The sequence below is a fragment of the Cetorhinus maximus genome, chromosome 12 (genome assembly GCF_964194155.1).
Source record: "Cetorhinus maximus chromosome 12, sCetMax3.hap1.1, whole genome shotgun sequence".
In the NCBI taxonomy this organism is placed as follows: domain Eukaryota; kingdom Metazoa; phylum Chordata; class Chondrichthyes; order Lamniformes; family Cetorhinidae; genus Cetorhinus; species Cetorhinus maximus.
The window spans coordinates 22,533,849-22,560,560 of NC_135890.1; the positions used below are offsets into that span (position 1 = coordinate 22,533,849).

General features: G+C 46.1%; 2 protein-coding genes across 7 annotated transcripts in view; one reads left to right on the plus strand and one right to left on the minus strand.

Annotated features, from left to right (window-relative positions):
* The window catches only part of cimap1b (ciliary microtubule associated protein 1B), a 34,077-nt gene extending 20,580 nt beyond the window's left edge, over positions 1-13,497 (minus strand). The window contains exons 1-2 of the mRNA XM_078553999.1: positions 13,376-13,497; positions 10,911-11,111 (exon numbers count right to left, since the gene is read on the minus strand). Coding sequence (XP_078410125.1) covers positions 10,911-11,111; positions 13,376-13,484 — 310 coding nt within the window. The 5' untranslated portion in view covers positions 13,485-13,497. The remainder of the gene's footprint in view (positions 1-10,910; positions 11,112-13,375) is intronic.
* The window catches only part of tymp (thymidine phosphorylase), a 67,352-nt gene continuing 47,564 nt past the window's right edge, over positions 6,925-26,712 (plus strand). Inside the window, exon 1 of one of the 6 annotated variants that reach the window (XM_078553143.1) lies at positions 6,925-7,037. The gene's annotated coding sequence lies outside the window, so the exon portion shown is untranslated. Of the gene's footprint in view, positions 7,038-7,213; positions 7,318-7,661; positions 7,807-13,278; positions 13,446-26,712 lie in introns of those variants that run through there. The other 5 variants (XM_078553146.1, XM_078553151.1, XM_078553147.1 and 2 more) reach the window with 5 other exon arrangements.

Below are 26,712 nucleotides of genomic sequence, written 5' to 3' on the forward strand. Positions count from 1 at the left end.
GCGGGACCTAAAAATCCAGCCTAGGATTTTCACTAGGAGAACAAATAGGTTTTCTGTGATGTTGCTCACAGATCCCACTACATTAGGGTGTTAAAGTAGGAAAGTGCCAGTCTTCAGAAGATTGAAAGGATTTGTAAAGGAGTTTCCAAGAAATCCAGCGAGAGGTAATAAAGATGTGCTTTTGATTGGCTCTAAGAAAATTAGTGTTTTCCTTACCAACATCTGAAAGGTAAATAAATAGTGATGTAACTCATTCTCTGTCAGTAATACAAAGGAGTGACTCATTGCTGTCTATCTGTCAAGGGTGTGGCTTTTTATAATGTAAGATTTTGAGTTCAGGAACTTCAGATATCTGAGATAGGCAGTCAATTATTCAGAAGACACACGGCCTGTTGTCCTGGGAGACATTGGATGAGGCGGTTCTTCCTTCTGGAATGCAGGCATCTCAGTGAACAGCCATCTAGCCAACTTTAAGTTATATTCTGGTGCCGGAGTAACAGTGCTACTGGCCGAGGAACCGCAGCTCCAAGGCCTCTGGGCCCGAACAACAGATACCCCACTCTGTGGTGCAGGGGGAGTCCAACTCCTGGTCATTGGTATGATTCAGGAGTCACTGAGGTACGGTGACAAGAAGATTACGGAGCTGATGTACGTCGTGTGGAATCGGTCCTTTTCAGTCCTCAGGAAAGACACCTCCACAGCCCTCGATCTCCTTTCAACTGGCAGAAGATGTGAAGACAACCATGGCCCCCACCCAACTTGAAAGGCACCTCAAAGGCCCAACTACTACACGCCATTCAAAGGTTGAGTTTATTTGTAACCTCTCTTCTCTGCTCGCAGAGCAGGTCTGCTCTTCTTCATTTCAGGTATCTGAACCTACCCAAGAGCCAGACCAACCTACCGTGCAGGAGGTTACCACAGCACCCCCAGTGGAAGTGGATGCTACAGCTGGAACAATCCCCAGAGAAGCATCTGCCTTCAGCAGTGACCAGGGTGCAGACAGTAGAGACCCAACCAATGCATTGCCCCAACAACTACCAAATGGCGTGCAGAAATCACAGCATCAGCTGGAACCAGGTAGCAGCCTCAACAAACAACTAAGAAAGGTGAGCTACCTCCCTACTCTTCTTCCAGCCACAAGGCTGCTCTTCCTCAACCACAGAGAACTTCCAGTCACCAGAAAAGGCGGAAGAAAAAGAAAAAAACACCACCGACAAGCTGGCGAACACCGCTTTCGTCCACCCAGAAAGAAACGATCACCAGTCACTACAACAAATCACTGCCACATCAATTAGACAGACCAGGCGTGGTGCAGCATCCGTCAATGGAGGAAGTGCATGAAGCCATGTCTACATTCAGATACAATCTCCAAGCCACTGCCAAGATCAAGAACCTCTAGAGCCTACCACTCTCCTTACCAGACGGCAAACGAGACATGACAGGAGTTCGAGACCCCAGACTGCCCGAATCTCCTGTTGTCAGGTAGCTGAGCATGCCTGGGACCCGTTCTCCAGTCCAGCTTCACCATGTACTCCTGCATGTTAGTTCACACATAACAAATCACTTCTGCACACTCACACAAGTGTCCCAATTCCTTCTTTAATCCCCTGTTGGAATTTCACATTTGTAAGTTATCTTCACACATTTCCCAATCTGTTGGATGTGGTATTCAGTGTTTTTTTTTTCCAAGTTTTGATCTCAACCAGGAAGTCAACTTCATTACCTGCTGTAATATCTAAACCAGAGACAGCATTGAAAAACCCCCTTTCATCAATTACATGGAGGTAATCTCTGTCCTTTCCCACAAATCGTGCCGTGTATCCTGCCAATCAACTTCATGGTCTTCATCTGATTTGTTTTCTTCCCAGTGAAGTTCTGCAAATCGCACCCCAAATGCTCCTTCCTATAAGCCTTCCTGACTTTCAGGTAATCTCCTCAAAAGACCAAAGGTGATCTCTGTCTCAAGATCTTTGCGTATCCTGCCCTGCATGATCCCAATGTCTCTGGTAGTGGCCAGACTATCAAATTCTCTAAAACTCTTAAAAAATTCATAGGTAAGCATTAGACTTCACCTCATTGACACATTTGTGTAACTAACAAAACTTAAGATATCAAATTGTGCTATACATAAGTTTAGTGATGGAAAGTCTTAATTTGCCTGTATTATTGAAATGTTAAGAAATCTTTAAGTAGGCATCTCATAGAGTCATAGAGTTATACAGCACAGAAACAGGCCCTTCGGCCATCATGTCCATGCTAGCCATCAAGCACCTATCTATTCTAATCCCATTTTCCAGCACTTGGCCCATAGCCCTGTATGCTATGGCATTTCAAGTGCTAATCTAAATACTTCTTAAATGTTTTGAGGGTTCCTGCCTCTACCATCCCTTCAGGTAGTGTGTTCTAGATTCCAACCACCCTCTGGGTGAAAATAAACTTCCTCTGAACCTCCTGCCCCTTACCTTAAATTAATGCCTCCTGGTTATTGACACCTCCACTAAGGAGAAAAGTTTCTTCCTATCTACCTTATCTATGCCCCTCATAATTTTGTATACCTCAATCAGGTCCCCCCTCAGCCTTCTCTGCTCTAAGGAAAGCAACCCCAGCCTATCCAGTCTCTCTTCATAGCTGAAACGTTCCAGCCAGGCAACATACCGGTGAATCTCCTCTGCACCCTCTCCAGTGCAATCACATCCTTCCGACCAGAGCTGCACGCAGTACTCCAGCTGTGGCCTAACTAGTGTTTTATACAGCTCCAGCATAACCTCCCTGTTCTTATATTCTATGCCTCAGCTAATAAAGGCAAGTAAATGTCTTCTTAACCACCTTTTCTACCTGTGCTGTTGCTTTCAGGGATCTATGGACATGTACACCAAGGTCCCTCTGACCCTCTGTACCTCCTAGGGTCCTTCGACTCATTGTGTGTTCCCTTGCCATGTTAGTCCTCCCAAAATGCATCACCTCATACTTCTCAGGATTAGATTCCATTTGCTACTGCTCTGCCCATCTTACCAGCCCATCTATATTGTCCATAATCTAAGGCTTTTCTCCTCACTATTTACAACACCACCAATTTTCATGTCATCTGCGAACTTACTGATCATACCTCCTATATTCACGTCTAAATCATTAATGTACACTACAAACAGCAGGGGTCCCAGCACCGATCCCTGTGCTACACCACTCATCACAAGCTGCCAATCGCAAAAACAACCTTCGACCATCACCCTCTGCCTCCTGCCGCTAAGCCAATTTTGGATCCAATTTTCCAAATTACCCTGGATCCCATGGACTCTTACCTCCTTGACCATTCTTCCATGTGGGACCTTGTCAGAAGCCTTGCCGAAGTCCATGTAGACGACACCAACTGCTCTACCCTCATCTACAAAACTAGTCACCTCCTCGAAAAATTCAATCAAATTTATTAGACATGATCCCCCCTTGACAAAGCCATGCTGACTATCCCTGATTAATCTCTGCCTCTCCAAGTGGAGATTAATCCTTGTCCCTTAGATTTTTTTTTCCAATAGTTTCCTCCCACTGATGTTGGACTCACTGGCCTGTAATGACCTGGTTTATCCCTACTATCCTTCTTGAATAATGGTACCACATTTGCTGTCCTCCTGTCCTCTGGCACCTCTCCTGTGGCCAGAGACGATTTGAAAGTTAGTGTCGGAGCCCCTGCAATTTTCTCTCTTGCCTCACATAGCAGCCTGGAATACATCTCATCTGGGCCTAGGGATTTATCCACTTTTAAACCTGCTAAAACCACTAATACCTCCTCCCTTTCAATGCTAATTTATTCAAGTATAGCACAGCCCCCCCTCCCTAATTTCTACACCTACATTGTCCTTCTCCATAGTGAACACAAATGAAAAGTAATCATTCAAAACCTCACCTATGTCCTCTGGTTCCAGGCACAGGTTGTCACTTTGGTCCCTAGTGGGCCCTATTCTTTCCCTGGTTATCCTCTTGCCTTTAATATATTTATAAAATGCCTTGGGATTTCCCTTTATCTTGCTCGCTAGTGTTTATTTCATGCCACCTCTTCGCTTTCCTAATTACTTTTTTAAGTACCCCCCTACACTTTCTATAGTCTTCTAGGGCTTCCGCTGTTTTCAGCCCTCTGTATCTACCATAAGCCTTCTTTTTTTTCCTTATCCAATCCTCTATATCCCCTATTATATTTTGGAAAACAAACTGCAGAGCCTTTTCACAGCTGTACAAGTACATTTTAATCCATACTTTAAGTCATACCTTCACCCAGTATCTTTGGTTTATGAAGAACACCTTGCTTTAACAATGGCTTGTTGGTGTTATGAATGTATGGTATATGTACATCTATATTTTGTTCCAGTGTTTGGTCTAGTTTCTCCCTTCTGTAATGTACTCTATCATGTGCTTCCTGTTTCCAACATAACTGATTGTGTAGGAAAGCAAGGTTCTCCTGCCAGCCATCACTTTCCTTTTGCAACTTATTGACCTGTTCCCTCAACTCCTTGGTAGTTTTTATTTAGATGTGCACCGTCAATGTGCACCACAGACTAACTTACTCCGAACCTTCTTTAAACTTAATCTTGCCTTTCTGAGCCTCTTTAGAAAGCTTATCAACAACACATTTGCAATCTCCATCACACTCTTCCACGGCTCCCAGGATACCTCTCGATCCAGCTGCATAGATAGAAAAAGGAGGCCTGTCCTTTATCTTTGGTGTCAAGAAATTTCACCAGAACATACACGGCAACCATTTCACTATTGTTTCAGACCACAAACCATTGCTAGGGTTGTTTCTGATAAATTGTTTGCAACATAAATTTCAAAATGCTGCAATGCTAACACCAAACCCAAAGTCTCTTTCTCGAATGTTGAAAATCTTCTCTGTTGTACATTCAGTTTCCGTGAAAAACACCCTATCGGTTTTTCAATTCTAGTGTCGTCATCTTGTAACAGGACAGCCTCAATGCAAATGGAGGACAGGTGAAGTTATAGTTGGAGTGGTGGAAAAATTGCCCATTGCAGGGGTTCAATTTATTCTGGGTAATGATATAACTGGATCGCAAATGTGGGTGATGCCTATGGTAGGTGAGCAGCCTGTATAAGTGTCTTCAACAGAGGTGTTGCAGAAGGAACATCCTGGATTGTTTCTTGATTGTATTGTGACGAGATCAAAGGCTCATAGGGAAGAACAAGATAAACAAGAATGGTAAGCATGATAGGGTCCCCCTTGTCCTCACTTATCACCCCACCAGCCTCCGCATTCAAAGGATCATCCTCCGCCATTTCCGCCAACTCCAGCATGATGCCACCACCAAACACATCTTCCCTTCACCCCCCCTGACGGCATTCCGTAGGGATCGTTCCCTCCGGGACACCCTGGTCCAGTCCTCCATCACCCCCTACTCCTCAACCCCCACTTATGGCACCTCCCCATGCCCACGCAGAAGATGCAACACCTGCCCCTTCACTTCCTCTCTCCTCACCGTCCAAGGGCCCAAACACTCCTTTCAAGTGAAGCAGCATTTCACTTGCATTTCCCCTAACTTAGTCTACTGCATTCGTTGCTCCCAATGCGGTCTCCTTTACATTGGAGAGACCAAACGCAAACTGGGCGACCGTTTTGCGGAACACCTGCGGTCTGTCCGCAAGAAAGACCCAAACCTCCCTGTCGCTTGCCATTTTAACACTCCACCCTGTTCTCTTGCCCACATGTCTGTCCTTGGCTTGCTGCATTGTTCCAGTGAAGCCCAACGCAAACTGGAGGAACAGCACCTCATCTTCCGACTAGGCACTTTACAGCCTTCCGGGCTGAATATTGAATTCAACAACTTTAGATCTTAAACTCCCCCTCCCCCCATCCCCACCCCGTTTCTTCCCCCTCCACCCCCCCCCCCCCGCTTTTTTTTTCAATAATTTATATAGATTCTTCTTTCCCCACCTATTTCCATTATTTTTAAATCTAAAACTAAAACCTTGTTAGCCTTTCCACCCCACCCCCACTAGAGCTGTACTTTGAATATCCTGTCTTCCATTCTTAATTAGCACTTTTCTCAGACAAAACACCTCTTTGACCCTTTTGTCTGTGACATCTTTTGATTATCTGCTCATCTCCACAATCACCACACCCTCAATGTGTCTCTCTCTCCCCCCACCACCGTTCCCCACCCCCCCTCCCCACCTTAAACCAATTTATATTTCTCCCTTCTTCTAACTATGCTTCAGTTCTGCCGAAGGGCCATGAAGGCTCGAAACGTTAACTGATTTCTTCTCCGCCGATGCTGCCAGACCTGCTGAGTTTTTCCAGGTAATTCTGTTTTTGTTTTGGATTTCCAGCATCCGCAGTAGCTTTTAGCTTTTTGTTTTTATCTATAGAATGGTAAGCAGTTTAAAGGCAAGAAGAAAGTGTCGAAATCCACTTAAGGGGCTCAGTTGGTGGTGGGGAGGGAAGGTCAGCCATGGGCCTTCTCACCACCGATTTAACCGGGGCAGCGGTGGGAAGGCCACAAGCAGGGCCACCACCCACCATTCTGCCCACACCTGATTAATGCCATCCCTGCCACCAAACTTGCCATGGGGAGGACCTTAAATTTCACCCATAACTGCAGCTCCTCATCCATGCTACCCTCTGCCCTCTCTCCAATATGTTCACATCCTTCCTATAATGTGATGGTCCAGAATGGGACATAATACACCAGCTGAGGCTGAACCCAGTGATTTAAAAGCCTTTTTTTTCGCGTGTTTGGTTCTGCAGATCAGCTAAAAAGTGACGAACCCGTCTTAACGTCTGTGCTTTGAATGTTAACGTAAGATCCCAAGACTGGTTGGAAATTTCTAGGTGTGACTTTTAAAACGAAACTCAGGATGAGAGTACGTGTTGAAGGTTGAAAGTGAAAGAAGAACCAGAATAGGATACCTATAAAAGGAAAGACGCTCGAAGGATAGGGAAGAATCTATCAACTGTCGCCCAGACCTGAAGCAAAGAGAGACGGAAAATCTGAGAGGAAATTCTGGGCAGCTGAATTCACGCACGCCGTTGTCTGGTTAGTTTAAATCTTCAACTGGGTTTAACGTCTGAACAGGACTGTATCAGCAAGCAATTATAAAATGTCTAAATTAATTTTCTACAGAGGAGGGCGGGTTTTCCCATTAGAGGTCCCCAAACCTTCCATCCCGTCCGCGATGATGCACGCCAGCGCCGGGGCTGGGAAACGCCGCCCAGAGAAACGGATGGGATGTAAATTTAAACAGCAAATACATTTTGCATTCAGCTTCTGGCAATAGCGCAGTTTGCGCAGAATGATTGGAACTGGCGACGCAGGGGTGAGAGATGCAAATGGGAGTTGGAAACGCAAGGAAAATGTTTACTAGGGGCTGAGAACATGGTAAAACATGGTAAAAAAAATTTAAGTATAAATGAATCGTTTTACATGGGCTTGTTCTGTTGTAGATAGTATTTGTACCCATTGTTTAGGATTTTCATTCCTGCCCTGTGTGGGTCATCTTAGTGTTTCCTTTTTCATGAAAATTAATGAATTTGTGTACAAGGCAATCAGATTGGAGAATTTGCCAGTGAGGAAGAGCGAGACAGGAACCTTGGCATAACAAACAGGAAATATGCAAACATTTTTGGATCATGTATTAGATGACGAACCATGGATTTGTTCACAGTGCAGGTCAGCAGTGAAGCAGAGCGTAAAGTGCCAAGATAAAAGCAAAATACTGCGGATGCTGGAAAGCTGAAGGCAAGAGCTGGAGATAAATGATCAGCAAATGGGATGTGGAGCAAGGCATTTGGATTGGCCGAGCCAGGTTGGGTTGTGAGGAGCTTGAATTGCTGTAGGTTGTTGAGTGGTGCAAGACCTACTGCTATGTTTTTTAGGGTTGAAGGTACTGTTTCAGCATTTAAGTACCGCTAAGCTGCTCAGGTATAACGGGAGCCAATGGTTCAGTAAATGTCAAGCTGAGATGAGGGGGAGTGAACGGTTCCAACTGAAGGCGGACAGGGAACGAAGCTGAAGGCATTCAAGATGTAGAAGCTCACACTGGTAACGGGAATGGAGTTGGAGGGCTGGCAAAGGCACCATGGTGGGGATGGGAAGGAACAATGTTCTGGAGCACAGCCAGGTGCAGGAAGGGTCAGGGGTGAATGGGAAAGGCCCAGTGTCTGGTATGGCAAGCAGCAGAACCTGAATTTTAGACATATTGTTGGTGGAAGAAGTTGGAATGGCACAGGGAGTACTTGAGCAGCAGTCAATCAAGGTTTAAACTCTTAGTCTGGAAATAATGGTTTCCCAGAGATTAAGAATAATTTGCAGGTAAGTGTAGAAGTAACAATTACGAATGGATGACTTTTTATGGGTTTGTTACATGATAAATGTTGATTTTCCTGTTGCAAATTTTCCATTTCCGATGCCTTGATGACTTCTGATAATTAGGAAATCTGAATGAGTCGATCTGCTGAAAAAGACCAGCAAGGAGAAATAAAGTTGTCCATAATTGTGACTGAGTAAAATGAATTCGGAAGCATGAAGTGATAGGCAAGGATTGCTTGTACACTTGCTGTATGAGTGAATTCAATTGACTGGACACTGGAATCTATGATGCTGGAGTAGGGCAGTGGTTCTCAAACTGGGGTCCATGGGCCAGCCATAGGCGGGCTTGCTGTGAGATGGGATCAGAGTGCAGCTGTCACATATGCAATGCAGAGTGGGCTAGCTGTTTCACCTAGAAGGGGAATGTATATTGGAGGCCGGCACATAGATTGTTATGTCTGCAAGTAAATACCTGGAAGTAAATATCTGTTTTCTTAAAAGTGTATTAAGACACTATTTATATGCAGCATTTTTAAATTTGGGGCATTAGAATTTAGATGGTGGGTGGAGGGAGAGCAGGGAGGTTCGGGGTTGTTAATCTATTTGAACGCGATCCTTCAGGAAAAATGCTTGAGAAACACTGAAGTAGGATCATCCCCTCGGTACTTTGGGCTGAAAATATTGTCAAACATCTTGGCTTTGACTCTTGTACTGCGAATCACCATGACAGAGGATGGGGATGTTCTTGGAGCTGCCCCCTCTCAGGTGCTGCTTGGTTGACCACTGGATGTGGTTTGGTTACAGAGCTTCAATTGTGGCACCATGTAGCTCTCTCTAAAGCCGGTTGCTTTTGCTATGTAGCATGCTGCTAAACCTACAGTTTAACCACACAACTACTTAGCATGTTTGTATCATGTGATTATCAAAATGGTACAAGGTGAACTGGTTGGAGCTGTTTCTTTTAATCTAACAATTCCTGTTCTACAAGGTTTGCAACTCATTTAAGTTATTCTTAGCACTGCCCAAGATTCTTTTCTGCATTCATATTTTTAACCGATCATTTCTTCACCCAGCTGGTCCTTCTCTTATATCACTCATAGTCATTTGGTAGTACAGAACTTGAGTATTGCTGAAAAAGAGACATTTTTTGTCAACGCTTTTTGTCTTGCACTCATCAGGACAATTCACAAGAAAATACCAATGTCAGGGGAAACAACATTTTTTACTGTATGAGAAGAGAGCGTTGATTGGTTGACAAGTGGACTCAGATTGGTAGAGGCATTGCCATGGAGAATGCACCAGTTGATGGTGACTGATAGTTAATTGCCAAGTATTGTTTGAAATTTAAACCAGGCAGCTTAACTTTGATTGGGCAAGACATTGCCCTGGTTGCATTCTCCATGACAACACCTCTATCAGTTAGAGTCAACTTTCCAACCAATCAGCACTCTCTTCTCATACAGTATAAATATGTTGTTTCCCCATTGGTGGTATCTTGCAAATTGTCCTGATGAGTGTAAGATGAAAAGCTTTGACAAAAAAGTCTCTTTTTTCAACAATATCTCACTCATGTTATAATCTAATCTTTCATTCAGTTCTCTCACACTCCTTTACCCGCTTCTCAAACTCTCTAATGACTCTTTACAGCTCAACTTCAATGACCTCAAATGGGCCATTTTCCATGGATCTATACTATACAGTTGCCTGACTCACTCTTATTTTTAATTGTACTCCATTTAAACCCAATTAACATTTCATATGATTAGAGGAACCCATTCTTGTAGAGGTTGGAAAGAAAAGACGACTTGCATTTCTACAGCTTCTTAACAGGTCTCTGGCAAACAGAGCTACTATTTTGTGCAAAGCAAGATCCCACAAAGATCAGTGAGATTAATTATCAGATTTTTGTGGCAATTTCTGAGGGAGGAATGTTGGCCAGTACACCCAGAGTGTACTCTTCACTCCATTTGGACAATGCCTTGTGAGCATGCAGAAGGGGCCCTGAGTTCAACATTTTATCTGAAAAATCAAACGTTATTTTATCAATAACATAGCACTTCGTCATTACACTGAACGTCACCATAGTTTGAGTGCTGAAGTCCAGGAGCATGGCTTGAACTTCTCACTGAGGATTGCTACAAGCTGCATTAAAGTAAGACACAAAAGTTTTTTGCTCACACCAGTGAATTACCAGGAAACCCAAAGCAGCCACAGTCCTGCAACTTCAAATCAAAAGCATGGTACTACAGACTATGGCAATTTGCATTTAACTAACTCCTTTCATGTGGTAAATTGTCTCAAGTCACTTCACAGCAGCTATTATCAACCAAAATTCCACTCCTGACACATAGGGAGATATTAGGACAGGAATATACAGAGATTGGGGTTTTAAGGGGCATTGCAAAGGAGGGGGAAGAGGTAGAGAAGTTTAGGGAGGTAAGTCAATGCTTAGGGCCTAGCTGAAGTTTTGGCCACCAAAGGTTTGGCAAGAGAAATTGGGGATGTGCAGGAGGCCAGAATCGGAGTAGTGATACAACAGACAGTTTGCTAATTCACTCCTTATGTGTCACACTGCCCATTCCTTGGCCAATCAGCACTGACCTGGTCCTGGAGTTCTACCAGGGTCAGTGTCCTTGTGCCGATGGGCCATTGTCCAGGCAGGGACGCTGTCCTTTCCATGGTGAGTCATCTTTTCTGGCAGTGTTCTTGGAGCAGGTGTGCCGCTATCTTTCAGCCCTGGATGACGCTTGGCCATGGAATAAGCAGGTGCCCTGTTCCTTGTTGCATCATGATCCCAAAAACCTGGCAAAAGATCAAGCAGGAAATGTCAGGAGCTTTGGAGCAGCTTTGCAAGACCTTTGGAATGCACTGCATGATGTGAATCTTTGGAATTCTCTGCCTTAGAGGGGTGTGGATGCTCCAGCATTGAATATGTTTAAAACTGGGATAGACAGATTTTTGGTCTCTCAGGGAATTAAGGGATGTGGGGGGTACAGGCGGGAAAACGGAGTTGAAGCCCAAGATCAGCCATGATCGTATTGAATGGTGGAGTAGGCTCGATAGGCCCTGTGGCCTACTCCTGCTCCTATTTCTTACTTTGCCTTTGTTTCATCGTTTGGATCCCTCTAGCCCAAAGGAAATGCGAAATATATGTAAACAGTGACAAACTATAACATTCCTACTGCTATCAGATCTTCCTGGGCTCTTCACGAATGATACTCTGGGCATTATGGGTTGCAGAGCACCAGTAATTTTAACAATGCTGCGGCCTGCCACAAACTACCACCCGCCCCACACCCACACTCACCCCCCCAGCACCCACACAACACCCCCACACCACACACACACTCCATCCCCCAACACACACACTCCGCCCCCACACACACGCACACTCCGCCCCCACACACACTCCGCCGCCACACACACGCACACTCCGCCCCCACACACACGCACACTCCGCCCCCACACACACGCACACTCCGCCCCCACACACACGCACACTCCGCCCCCACACACACGCACACTCCTCCGCCCCCACACACGCACACTCCTCCGCCCCCACACACGCACACTCCTCCGCCCCCACACACACGCACACTCCTCCGCCCCACACACACACACACCACACCCCCACACACACACACACCACACCCCCACACACAGACACACCACCACACACACAGACACACCACCACACACACAGACACACCACCACACACACACAGACACACCACCACACACACACAGACACCCCCACACACACACCACACCCCCACACATACACACACCACACCCCCACACACAGACACACCCCCACACACACACACACACCACACCCCCACACACAGACACACCACCACACACACACAGACACACCACACCCCCACTCACACTCCGCCCGCCCCATACACACACACACCACACCCCCACACACCACACACACACACACCAACCACACCCCCCCACACACACACACACCACACACCCCCACACACACACCACACCCCCACACACACACACACACACCCCCACACACACACCACACCCCCACACACCACACCCCCCACCGCACACACACACACCACACCCCCCCCACACACACACACCACACCCCCCACCACACACACCACCACCCCCCCCCACACACACACATCACACCCCCCACCACACACACACACACACACCACACCCCCCCCCCACACACACACACACACCACACCCCCCCCACACACACACACCACACCCCCCCCCACACACACACACACACCACACCCCCCCCCACACACACAGACCACACCCCCCCCACACACACACACCACACCCCCCCCCACACACACACACACACCACACCCCCCCCCCACACACACAGACCACACCCCCCCCACACACACACACCACACCCCCCACCACACACACACACCACACCCACCCCGGTCGTTCATATTGTGCTGTTTCCCCCGGAATTTCCGCCGCTATTCTGTTAAGAGCCAGGGCGGAAAGTCCGCCGCACTTTCTGTGATGGGATGTGTTCGGTGTCAGTGGGAAGGGCGGGATTTGCCGCCGCCGCCGCGGGTCCCCATCTTGCCGGGGCCGGACTGTCATTATTTAAGCTTTCCCTCCCTGAGCCTAAACTAAAACTACCGGGGGGGAAACTCAGCAGCTCCGACAGCATCTGCGGGGAGAAGGACACGAGTTAACGTTTCGAGTCCCTACGACTTTCCTTAAAGGTTAACTCTTGTCTTTCTCCCCGCAGATGCTGTCGGAGCTGCTGAGGTTTCAGACTCTCAGCATCCGCAGTATGTCGTGTTTCTCTTCCTGAGCCTGATTGGATGATTTTTAGCCTAAGAGGCGTGGTCTAACAGTGAGTTTCTCCTGCCCTGCCCATGCCCAAAGGCTGAGCGGAATATTGGGAGTGTGTGTTTGGCTCTGACAGTGAGCACAGTCTCTGCAGCACCGGTCACCAGGATTGGGGGGAGGCGAGCGCTTCCTCGCCGCTCTGAGCTTTTCGTTCTAAACCTGAAAGGAAACTAGCACCAGAATCCTGGGATAAGCTGTGTCATACAGACCTGTCTGTCCACGCAAGAGGTATTTGGGGCCTGGACTGTTGTACATCGCGGCAATGGGCATTTTCGGCCGGTGAGGTCTCCATGTTCCAACCCAAGGATCAGTCGGCATTGTAGATGAACAGATTTATCTGGCGGGGGGTGGGGGGGGAATTTGAAAACAGGGCACAATGATTAGAATTGAAATGACCATGGGACGTTTAGTGATGAGTTATAATGACGGAGCTGGGAAATCCCTGTTCTGAATGCTGGCTGCAGTAATGGAGGAGCTGAGATACCTGGGAATGGTCAGGAAGAGACAATGAGGCAGAGGACTGAGGCAGCCATGAACCTGGGTCAGCAATTGAGCAAACTGCCATTCGGCCAATCCCAACTAACCGCAAATATTCATGGGGATAGATAATGAGACTAATATTGGCCGAGTCCATTTGAGCAGAGCTGGACTCACCGAGTTGAAGAGAGGCTTGGGTTCATTTGACGCCTGAGCCTAAATAATGGCCACTGACAAGATGTTGGACTATGCTGACGGTATGACATTCAGCCCTGACACTTTCCTCATCCCCACCTCCACACACGTGCACTTGTGCAGTGGGGTCAGGGCCCGGGGAGTCAATTTGTCTCTTTCTATAATTGGCACCAACTGTAGTGAGATCAACCCAGTCATCACAAATCAGAGAGATTTGCGACAGGGCTCCTTCACCATTGGGGCTTTACAGAAACCTCACAAGCCAGGGTAAGGTTTGAAGTGGAGAACATGCTTATTACTCAAAGGCATTTCACTGGCCGGCACTCTGCCAATTTGAAGACACCAACACGGAGACAGCGGGCTATTTCACAAGCTCTTTTTAAACCCACATTTTTCCAACTCCCGCTCACTTTTTTTTATCGATCCAGGATTTAAATACGGAACAGCTGCAGAGATTGGCGAGAATGGGGTTGCAACGAGTGTTGAGTGAGCGCGTCTCCTGTCTCCGACTCCCAGACGGATCAATGATCCTCACCGCGTGAAAACGCCATTGTCACTCCGGTTTCCCAGCAACAGCTACTTAAAGATTGATGACCAAATCTGATCAATTTCTTAGCTAACAATGCAAATATGTGAAAAGGGATGGTACAGGCTCGGGTCCTGAGTCAATGGGTAAAGTTTCCCAATCCTTTATGACTCGCTCTTGCTGAAATCCTGGGATCTCCTTTGAACAGGAGTCATACCGACTCGAAACCTTCGCTCTGTTTCCCTCTCCACGGTCGCCACCAGAGCTGCTGAGTTTTTTCCAGCATTTTCTGTTTTTAATCTCTTTTGCTCTGCTTTATTTCACGTAAATCCTGAGAAACCCTTTCCAATAATTCATTTAATATCCCCATTCCAGCCACGGAGGAAACATTCAAGACGCAAAGTGGGACATTCCTGATGCCTCAGTTGTAATAGGGAGTTGGCCAGACAGAACAGACAGGTTAGTGACCAGACTACCCGCCCCCTCACTGTTGTTTAAAATGATAAAGAGGTTCATTAGGGTCAATGCAGAGAAACTCTTCTCTCTACGGGGCATATTTTTAAAATCAGAACTAAGTCATTTAGGAGGGAAATCAGGAAGCACTTTTTCCACACACTGAATAGTGGAAATCTGGAATGTTGTCCTGTGGGTGTTGAGGGAAAATTAAAATTTTCAATACTTCGTTTGGCAAGAGAATCAAAGGATATGGAGCAAAGGCAGGCAAATGGAGTTGAGGTGCAGATCGGCCATGATCTAATCAAATAGCGGGACAGGCTTGACGGATTCAATGCTCTGCTCTTTCTGTGAGGAAATACAATGATGTAAACAAGGGCAAGCTTGGAGAGTGGAGCCAGGTGAAGTTCAAATGACAAAGTCAAACATCAAGGCGATGGATCAGGCTTGTCTAACCTGTCTATTCCAATAGGGGCAATATGTTGCACAATGTTTCTAATGTACAGACAAAGCAGATTATCCACGGTGACCATGAGGTTTCCTTCAACAGAACTCAGCTCGTTGAATCAATGGACGGGGTCAGAGTTTCATTAAATATTAACTGACCTGCCATTTGTAATCAAGGTCTCTGATCAAACATGAACTGTCCGACTGTTTGTAGAGTCCTGCTACATCTAGGAACTGGATGAAAACACTGCAGATTAACTACTAATGTTGACTAGTGGATCTCACGTGGTATTGCTCCTTGGGAATTTCTAGGATTCATTGTTTCACAAGGATAGGAGAACAGTTTGGCACAATGGGAAATGTGTAATAGAGGGGGTGCAGGAATGTGGAATGGGTGTGAAAAAGGGAATGTGATGTGAAAGGTCCAATCGAGACACAGCTATAGGATGGATGGAGGGCTGGTTTGACCAGCACTTGAAGATGTGAAGAGTGCACAGGCATTGCATTCACCACCCCCTTTGGATGTGCCCATGACACTTTTGATCCATCACACCCTGTGGCCAAAACTGCCCCTTGAGTTATTTCTCCATTCTAGAGTCATTGTCCTTCTCCCCCCCACCCCCCCACCCCCAACCCCCACCCTTTGCATCTCCATTCCTGATACCATCACCTCCCCAACTCTAATTTGCATTAATTCCTCACCTGTCACATGGTACTCTCTCACCCTAATATCCTCTGCTCTAATACTTCCTCACAGATGTCCAGTTTGAGCTGCTAGCTCTATTCTGAATCTACCCCATTTAGCACAATGGTATTGCCACACAACATGGTGGAGGGTGTCCTCAGACTGATGACAGATCTTTGTCCCCACAAGGACTGTGCATTAGTCACTGCTAGCGATACTGTCATGGACAAATTCATCTGTGATTTATTGTTTTAACAAAGAGGTAATGAGTTACAGACAGACAATATTTGAATAGAATGGCCAATACTATTTATGTCGCATATTACTTTTGGTTACAAATGAATGCATTATTTACACTGAACAACAAAACGTACAGGATTGAACAGTTGGTGCTAGTGTTCTGAAGGTACAGTCTGCGCACCAACAGTTTGGAATTGTGTAAAGACTGGAATATAGATTTTTTATTTTAAAAAGCCCATTAAGCAACTTGCTCAATAGTAAATGTCCAAGTTGGGGTGACTACTTTAGGACCACAGCCTAGCAGTTACAGTCCACTAAAATACAACTTCTTTCTTTCCTTCCCCCATCCCAGGCACATTGATGAAGAAGCGGTCAAATAGATTTTCCCCTCTTGTTGGTTCTCTCACCAGCTACTCCAGGCTCAATCAGGCTGATATGTCATTCAGGAGTCAGGCAGCTCAGTCAGTAGCGGTAATACGGAGCCACTCTTGGTGATGGACATTGAAACCTCCCACTCAGAGTACATTCTGTTCTCTTACTATCCTCAGTACTTCTTCCAAATAACCTGGAAGAGTACAGATTCATCAGTTGAGGGAGGGCAGTAAGTAGTAATCAGCAGAAGGTTTCTTTACCCATGTTTCACCGAATGCCATGAGACTGTGCGGAGTCTGAAGTCAATGTTTGAGGACTCTCAGGCAACTCCCTCCTGATTAAATACCACCGCGCTGCCACCTCTGGTAGGTCTGTCCTACCAGTGGGACAGAATATACCCAGGGATAATGATGGAGGAGTTTGAAACAAATGATTCTGATATGTTATTTAATAATTACTCCTCAGTGATGTCTGTCAATGTATAAATAATCACACTACATGGCAATCGCCTTGTTAAAGACAATTACTAGTTAAACAGGTGATGGGCATTGATTATCCCATCTAGATAGAATAAAAAGATACAGCTGAAACACTTTGTGCGGAAGCTACTTGGAAGTCAGTGGCACTGAGGAGCTGTCTTGAAAATAAACCAGCTTGAGCCAAAAGACCAGCCTGGATTAATTCTTCCACCTCTTATTGTGAGTAACATGCAATAGCAGAGGATGCTATTTAAGCTTTGCTGATTGATTGTTGTGTATGAAGCTTTTTGCCTCAATTCTCTGAGGGGAAAAGAAGTGTACTGTTGCTGACAATTTAAGTTACGGAATGGCTGAAGGACAGTGTAAAATCGCAAGCTTTGACTATCCAACAATTTTCCCTGAGCCTGAACCTTATCAGCAATGGAAGGCTGAAGTTGAGATGTGGACCTGGGTTACTTCCATACCCCAGAAGAAGCAAGGTATGGCTTTGGCATTATCATTACCAGCCAAAAGATAAGGAGTAAGGTGTTTTCAGAGTGGAAAGTGGACAATTTGGATCATGAAAAGGGAATGAACTTTCTGTTACAATTTTTGGTTAAGCTTTACAAAAAGGACGAGTTATTAGAAGTGTATAAAACTTGTGCAACCTTTGATAGGTTTAGGAAATCGGATGATCAGTCCATGGAAGAATATATCATGGATTTTGATAAATGGTCCAGGAGACTACAGAGAATTGAACTTGAAATTCTGGAATCGGTATTGGCGTTTAAATTACTGGACTGTGCTCTCGTTTCCCACATTGATAGTCAGAATCACAGAATCATAGTGCAGAAGAGGCCCTTCAGCCCACTGAGTCTGCACCGACACATGAGAAATATCTCATCTACCTACCTAAACCCATTTACCAGCACTTGGCCCATAGCCTTGAATGTTCTGATGTGCCAAGTGCTCATCCAGGTACATTTTAAAGGATGTGAGGCAACCCGCCTCCACCACCCTCCCAGGCAGCGCATTCCAGACCCTCACCACCCTCTGGGTAAAAAAGATGTTCCTCTCATCCCCCTAAACCTCCTGCCCCTCACCTTGAACTTATGTCCCCTCGTGACTGACCCTTAAACTAAGGGGAACAGCTGTTCCCTATTCACCCTGTCTATGCCCTTCATAATCTTGTACACCTCAATCAGGTTTCCCCTCAGTCTTCTCTGCTCCAACAAAAACAACCCAAGTCTATCCAGCCTCTCTTCATAACTTAAATATTTCATCCCAGGCAACATCTTGGTGAATCTCCTCTGCACCCCATCCAGTGCAATCACATCCTTCCTATAATGTAGCGACCAGAACTGCACACAGTACTCCAGCTGTAGCCTCACCAAGGTTCTATACAACTCCAACATGACCTCCCTACTGTTGTAATCTATGCCTCGATTGATAAAGGCAAGTGTCCCATATGCCCTTTTCACCACCCCACAAACATGCCCCTGCACCTTCAAAGATCTATGGACACACATGCCAAGGTCCCTTTGTTCTTCAGAACTTCCTAGTGTCATGTCATTCACTGAATACTTCCTTGTCAAAAAACTCCTTCCAAAGTGTATCACCTCACACTTTTCAGGGTTAAATTCCATCTGCCACTTATCTGCCCATTTGACCATCCCATCTATCTCTTCCTGTAGCCCAAGACACTCAACCTCACTGTTAACCACCCAGCCAATCTTTCTGTCATTGACAAACTTACTAATCCTACCCCCCACATAGTCATCTATGTCGTTTATATAAATGACAAATAATAGGGGACCGAGCACAGATCCCTGTGGTACGACACTGGCTTCCAGTCACTAAAGCATCCTTCTGTCATCACCCTCTGTCTCTTACAACTAAGCCAATTTTGAATCCACCTTATCAAATTACCCTTTATCCCATGTGCATTTGCCTTCTTTATAAGTCACCCATGTGGGACCTTGTCAAAGGCTTTGCTGAAATCCATATAAACTACATCAACTGCACTACCCTTGTGGGAGGGGGCCAGAGTAGGATTGGAACAAGGAATGTTCCACATACCCCATAAAGAGACAGGCATAGCTGGGGCCCATGCCACACCTTTTATTTGGAGGAAGTGAGAGGAGTTAAAGGAGAAATTGTTCAGTGTGAGAACAAGTTCAGCCAGACGGAGGAGAGTAGTGGTGGATGGGGATTGTTCGGGCCTCTGTTCAAGGAAGAAGCTAAGGGCTCTCAGACCATCCTGGTGGGGGATGGAGGTGTAGAGGGATTGGACGTCCATGGTGAAGAGGAAGCGGTTGGGGCCAGGGAACTGGAAATTGTTGACGTGACGTAAGGTGTCAGAGGAATCACGGATATAGGTGGGAAGGGACTGGACAAGGGGAGAGAGAAGGGAGTCAAGATAACGAGAAATGAGTTCCATGGGGCAGGAACAGGCTGACACGATCGGTCTGCCGAGACAGTTCTGTTTGTGGATTTTGGGTAGGAGGTAGAAGTGGGCCGTCCGAGGTTGGGCGACTATCAGGTTGGAAGCTGTGGGAGGAAGATCTCCAGAGGAGATGAGGTCAGTGACAGTCCTGGAAACAATGGCTTGATGTTCAGTGGTGGGGTCATGGTCCAGGGAGAGGTAGGAGGAAGTGTCTGCGAGTTGACGCTCAGCCTCCGCGAGGTAGAGGTCAGTGCGCCAGACAACAACAGCACCACCCTTGTCAGCGGGTTTCATGACAATGTTGGGGTTGGACCAGAGAGAACGGAGTGCAGTAAATTCAGAGAGAGACAGATTAGAATGGGTGAGAGGAGCAGAGAAATTGAGACGACTAATGTCATGCCGACAGTTCTCAATGAAAAGATCAAAAGAAGGTAAGAATCCTGAGGGAGGGGTCCAGGTGGAGGGAGAATATTGGAGGTGGGAAAAAGGATCCGTTGAACGGGGAGAGGACTCCTGCCCAAAGAAGTGAGCACGGAGACGAAGACGGCGGAAGAAGAGCTCAGCATCGTGCCGAGCCCGAAATTCATTGAGATGAGGGCGTAAGGGTATGAAACTAAGTCCTTTGCTGAGCACTGAACATTCAGCGTCGGAGAGGGGAAGATCAGGGGGTATAGTGAATACGCGGCTGGGGCTGGGATTGGAAGGTGGGGTGGGGACGGTGGGACAAGCAGGGGTGGAGGGTCCTAGATGGGTGTTGGTGTCGATGAGTTGTTGGAGCTTGCATTCCTTAGCACTTGAGAGAAAGAGAAAAAGTTTCTTGTTGAGGCATTGGATGAGATGAAGAATAAAATGAAACTGGGGGCACGTGCAGCTTTGAAAAAGGGTGCGGCGGTGCTGCTGGAGGGAGAGGTTGAGTGTGTTCATATGGCGGCACATGGCACTGACTGTGGATCTCAGAATGCGACGGGAACAGCAGTCTGAGAAACGTCTTATGTCCCGGAGATACCTGTAATCCTGAGTGGGTTCGAAACATGAGGGATGGAATTTCAGTTGAAATCCACATGGGGTGAGTCGGAGACGGAGACAGTCACTGAAAAAGGAAATATGGCTGTGAAAGCGGGTTTTACTAAACACCTTGTCAAACACCAGGAGAGAAATGGAAAGCAATGAAGGTGAACAAGGCAGAAGAGACAGGCGGAAATCCTGTCGGAGAGCAGAGCAGTACTTCTTCAAGGTAGGCATTTCTTGAAGAGGAGTGGCAGTCAATTAAACACAGATAAAAACAAAAAACTACTGCGGATGCTGGAAATCCAAAACAAAAACAGAATTACCTGGAAAAACTCAGCAGGTCTGGCAGCATTGGCGGAGAAGAAAAGAGTTGACGTTTCGAATCCTCATGACCCTTCAGCAGAACTGAGTAAAGTTAGGAGAGGGGTGAAATACAAGCTGGTTTAAAGTGGGGGTGGGGAGGGGGGGGTGGGGGGAGAGAAGTTGGTGGGCGGGGGGGAGGTGGTTGTAGGGACAAGTAAGCAGTGATAGGAGCAGATAATCAAAAGATGTCACAGACAAAGGAACAAAGACGTGTAAAAGGTGGTGATATGATCTAAGAGAATGTGCTAATTGAGAATGGATGGCAGGACACTCAAGGTACAGCTATAGTGGGGGTGCTCTAGTTGCATCTTCTGCGTAGCCATAGGTGGGAGTTGAGGAGTAGGGGGTGATGGAGGAGTGGACCAGGGTGTCCCAGAGGGAACGATCCCTACGGAATGCCGCCGGAGGGGAGGAGTGAAGGGAAGATGTGTTTGGTGGTGGCATCATGCTGGAGTTGGCGGAAATGGCGGAGGATGATCCTTTGAATGCGGAGGCTGGTGAGGTGATAAGTGAGGACAAGGGGGACCCTATCATGTTTCTGGGAGGGAGGAGAAGGCGTGAGGGCGGATGTGCGGGAGATGGGCCGGACACGGTTGAGGGCCCTGTCAACGACCGTGGGTGGAAAACCTCGGTTAAGGAAGAAGGAGGACATGTCAGAGGAACTGCATCTGTTCTGATGATGCTACCTTCAAAAACAGTTCCTCTGACATGTCCTCCTTCTTCCTTAACCGAGGTTTTCCACCCACGGTCGTTGACAGGGCCCTCAACCGTGTCCGGCCCACCTCCCGCGCATCCGCCCTCACACCTTCTCCTCCCTCCCAGAAACATGATAGGGTCCCCCTTATCCTCACTTATCACCCCACCAGCCTCCGCATTCAAAGGATCATCCTCTGCCATTTCCGCCAACTCCAGCATGATGCCACCACCAAACACATCTTCCCTTCACCCCCCCGGCAGCATTCCGTAGGGATCGTTTCCTCTGGGACACCCTGGTCCACTCCTCCATCACCCCCTACTCCTCAACCCCCACCTATGGTACCTCTCCATGCCCATGCAGAAGATGCAACACCTGCCCCTTCACTTCCTCTCTCCTCACCGTCCAAGAGCCCAAACACTCCTTTCAAGTGAAGCAGCATTTCACTTGCATTTCCCCTAACTTAGTCTACTGCATTCGTTGCTCCCAATGCGGTCTCCTCTACATTGGAGAGACCCAACGCAAACTGGGCGATCGCTTTGCAGAACACCTGCGGTCTGTCCGCAAGAAAGACCCAAACCTCCCTGTCGCTTGCCATTTTAACACTCCACCCTGCTCTCTTGCCCACATTTCTGTCCTTGCCTTGCTGCATTGTTCCAGTGAAGCCCAACGCAAACTGGAGGAACAGCACCTCATCTTCCGACTAGGCACTTTACAGCCTTCCGGACTGAATATTGAATTCAACAACTTTAGATCTTGAACTTCCTCCCCCATCCCCACCTCCTTTCCGTTTCTTCCTCCCTTTTGTTTTTTCCAATAATTTATATAGATTTTTCTTTTCCCACCTATTTCAATTATTTTTAACTCTATAACTGTAATGCCCTGTCAGTCTTTCCACCCCACCCCCATTAGAGCTGTACCTTGAGTGTCCTGCCATCCATTCTTAATTAGCACATTCTCTTAGATAATATCACCACCTTTTACATGTCTTTGTTCCTTTGTCTGTGACATCTTTTGATTATCTGCTCCTATCACTGCTTGCTTGTCCCTACAACCACCCCCCCACCCCAACTTCTCTTCCCCCCCACTCCACTTTAAACCAGCTTATATTTCACCCCTCTCCTAATTTTACTCAGTTCTGCTGAAGGGTCATGAGGACTCGAAACGTCAACTCTTTTCTTCTCCGCTGATGCTGCCAGACCTGCTGAGTTTTTCCAGGTAATTCTGTTTTTGTTCTGCCCACAAGGATGTTAGTCCTGCTCTGGTTCAGATGTAGACCGTGCCGCTTGTACAGGTCCCACCTTCCCCAGAAACGGTCTTTTAGTACTACCAGTGGTTCAGTTCGGGGGGAGAGAATCTCTCATAGATCAAATGGCTGCTGCCCTAAAAAAATTCCTCGGGTAACAGTCATTCCCAGCCACTTTCTTAGGAAATGCAAACAAGTATGCTGTGAAGCAAAGGATGGAGGATTCAACGCTGACCGAATTTCGAAGGTGACCAAATGTTAGACGAAGATTCCAACACAAAGATGGGGTTAATGACAAGAGGTCTGAAAATGGTCGTAAACCTAGCCAATTTGAGAGTCGGGACACGAAGCGCATCTGTGATGGCAACCGTAGACGTTTAAACCCAAAAAATGCATGGGGAATAGTTAATCGGTGTTTTCAGTGTGATTCCCAGTATCACTTTGCGGTGAACTGCCCACAGCGAAGGAATCGTGTTTTTGAAGTGACCCACGAGACGGATTCATCTGAAACTGATGATGGTGACTGCCATGATGGAATTGTATTGATCACTGAGAGTTTGAATCAGTGATGAGTATTTTGATGGTAGATTCCTTCAACTGTGCAGTTCTGGACAGGGGTCGCACTTCTACGGTGTGTGGCATGGACTGGCTTGGCTGCTATATGGAGTCTCTCAATTAGGCAGACTGGTGGAAGATTAAGGAGTATGAAAGCTTTACCTGCTTCAGGTTCAGAGATGACAATACATTAACATCCTCCAAACAGGTGGTCCTCCCTTGTAAGATAGCAGGGATCAATCTGTTTATCAGTACTGATGTGGTTTCTAGTGAGATACCGCTATTGTTAAGTTGATCTGTGATGAAGAAGGCTCAATTGATGCTAGATATGAAGAATGATAGAGCAGTCGTGTTTGGAAAAATTGTGGATCTACATTTTACTCGGTCAGGTATTACTGCTTGCCACTAAGGAAGCCAGAGATTTCTTAACTTAACTTCTGAGAATAAGAATTTGGTGGACAAAAAGAAGGTAATTTGGAAATTACATGGACAGTTTGCACATCTGGCACCACAGAAACTGAAGACTTTACTTCAAGGTGCGGGAGTGGTCGATAAAGGATATGATGACCTTATTGAACAAATCACAGCTCAGTGTGAAATTTGTCTTAAATACCGCAAGACACCACCATGTCCTATTGTGAGCTGCCACTAGCCAGGGAGTATAACGATGCAGTGACGATGGAAGTTTGGGACAAGGATAGGGGTATTTTTTTACTACACTTCATAGATATGGCAACCAGATTTAGCCTATCCACTATAATACATAGTAAAGACAAAAGGAGCATTGTTGATAAGGTCATGGAGAAATGGGTAGGAACAAGATTAGGAACACCAATGAGGTTCCTCACAGATAATGGTGGGGAATTCGCCAATGATGAATTTTGAGACATGTGCGAAAATTTAAATGTCTCAATTATGCACACTGCAGCTGAGACTCTGTTTAGTAATGGTCTTTGTGAAAGAAACCATGCGGTAAGAGATGACATGTTACATAAAATATTGGCTGATCAATCAGATTGTAAATTGCAAATGGCGGTAGCATGGGCAGTGCATGCAAAGAACTCTTTGCAAATGGTTGGGGGGTACAGTCCGTGCCAGTTGATGTATGGAAGAAATCCAAAGTTGCCTTCGGTGTCGTCAGATGCTTCCCCTGCTCTAGAAGGGACTAGCATTAGCTCCACCTTTTCTGCTCATCTGGATGCTTTGCATGCGGGCAGAAAAGCTCTCACAAAAGCTGAGGTTTCGGAGAAAATTCGACAGGCCCTACAGCACCACATAAGACCATCGGGAATACAGTTTAGATAAGGAGACATGCTATATTATAAAAAGGAAGGCCAGAGAGTGGAAAGGACCTGGCAAGGTAATAGGGAGTGATGGAAAGTAGTAATTATGCAACATGTAATCAAACTTAGGGTACATTCTCCATGGTTAATTGGTACTGGCTATACCTTTACAGGTCCTGAACAGGATATAGAATGCGAGGAGGCACCATGCACTTCACAAACACAGATACACACTGGGTAGTTATGAGGAGCAGACGACGGCAGTTACGGGGTTGACTGACTATGAACAAAGTAACACTGAGATACAGGATAACACTCTTCATCCAAAATGGTAACTACCGAAAGTAGGAACAAAGACAACATACATGCCAGAAGGGACCAGTGTGTAGATGGATGCCACCATCATAGGGAGAGCAGGAAAGGCCACTGGTAAATACAAACATTGGCTAAATGTGCAGGATGAAGGACAGGAGACAAGATCTATCAATTGGCAAACCGAGGTAAAGATGTGGAAATCCAGGAAGTGCAGTATAAGTTCTGGCAGTGAACCAGAAAGTTGTCATGACCCTAGAAAAAATAATCACGGACTTGCGAACGGGTTTCTGTTCGCATGGGAGAAAGATCATATAGTAGTATTCCAGAAAGGGAGAGGAATGTGAGTAGAGGCCGTAGCTTAACAAGAACAAGGACTGGAGAGCAAGCTAGGAATCTCAATGGAAGTAGAAGTCCTTATGCCCGAGAGATTCCAGTAGCTGCTAATAAATTGGAAAATAAGCTGATAAAAGAAGCCGAATAGAAAGAGTTAGAAAGTTGGAGGAATTTGGGGTATATTCTGAAATACCTGACAGAGGACAGCCAGCTTTAGCTCACAGATGGATCTATTCGGAAAAGGTACTCCCAGGCGGCACAAATAAGGCCAAAGTGAGATTAGTAGCTCGAGGCTTTGAAGAGAGACTACGGGATCAGGATGTCAGAGTGGACTCGCCTACTGCAGGAAAGTGAGTTTGAAGATTTTTTTTTAGTTATTTTGGCATCGTATTGCTGGGAGTGCAAATTGATTGATTATATAGGCTGCGTTTTTACAGGGGGAGAAGTTTCAAAGGGAAGTGTTTTTGAAACCAAAGAAGCCGGGATGTAGAAGGAAAGCTATGGAAATTAAACAAGTGTGTTTATGGGTTGAATGATGCATCAAGAGCATGGTATTTTTCTGTGAGGTCTGTCCTGTTGAAAACGGGTTGCATTCAGTTAAAGACAGACCCCACGATATTCTACTGGTACCATAAGGAGAAACTATCCAGAATCTTTATCATGCATGTTAATGATTTACTGTGGGGAGGCTCTGTAGAATTTGAACAATGGGTAATCGAGAAGATAAAGAAGGAATTCGTGGTTGGAAGTCAGGCTTCGGGCCTTTAAATACATAAGTTTAGATATTAAGTAGAGCAAGTTAGGAGTGACATTGAATCAACAATCTTATCTCGAAAATGTTAATCATATCCCAATAACTTGGGTTATATCCTCACGAAAAGAGGATCCCGCTACCAAGGAAGAAATGGAACAGTTGAAAAGTTTGATTGGTTGTGCACTCAGACTAGGCCTGATGCCAGTTATGATGTGTTGAGCTGAGTACTATGATGAAACATGCTACAGTTGAGCAAGTTCCGAGAGCAAATAAAACACTTTTTTAAAAAAAAAATTAAATTCTGAGAGATGTGTACTCAAGTTTCCAGCCTTGGGTGACCCAGAAGATATGAGCTTGGTCATTTTTAGCAATGCTTCACATGCCAATCTTCCAGACGGGTACTCTAGCACAGCAGGGTTTATCATATTCTTGGTGGGAAAGAATGAAAAATGTTGTCTGCTGGCTTGGGAAGCCAAGAAAATAAAGAGTATCGTAAAAAGCTGTTGAAATGCTGGCCTTGGTAGAAGCATTAGATATGGGGGTTTACTTATCCAATATACTGACAGAAATATTGTATAAGGGGCAACATGAGAAAAGTTTGCCCATAGAATGTTATGTTGATAACCAGTCTTTTTGGGATAATGTTCATTCAATGAAACGTGTCACTGAAAAAAAGGCTAAGAATAGACCTAGCTA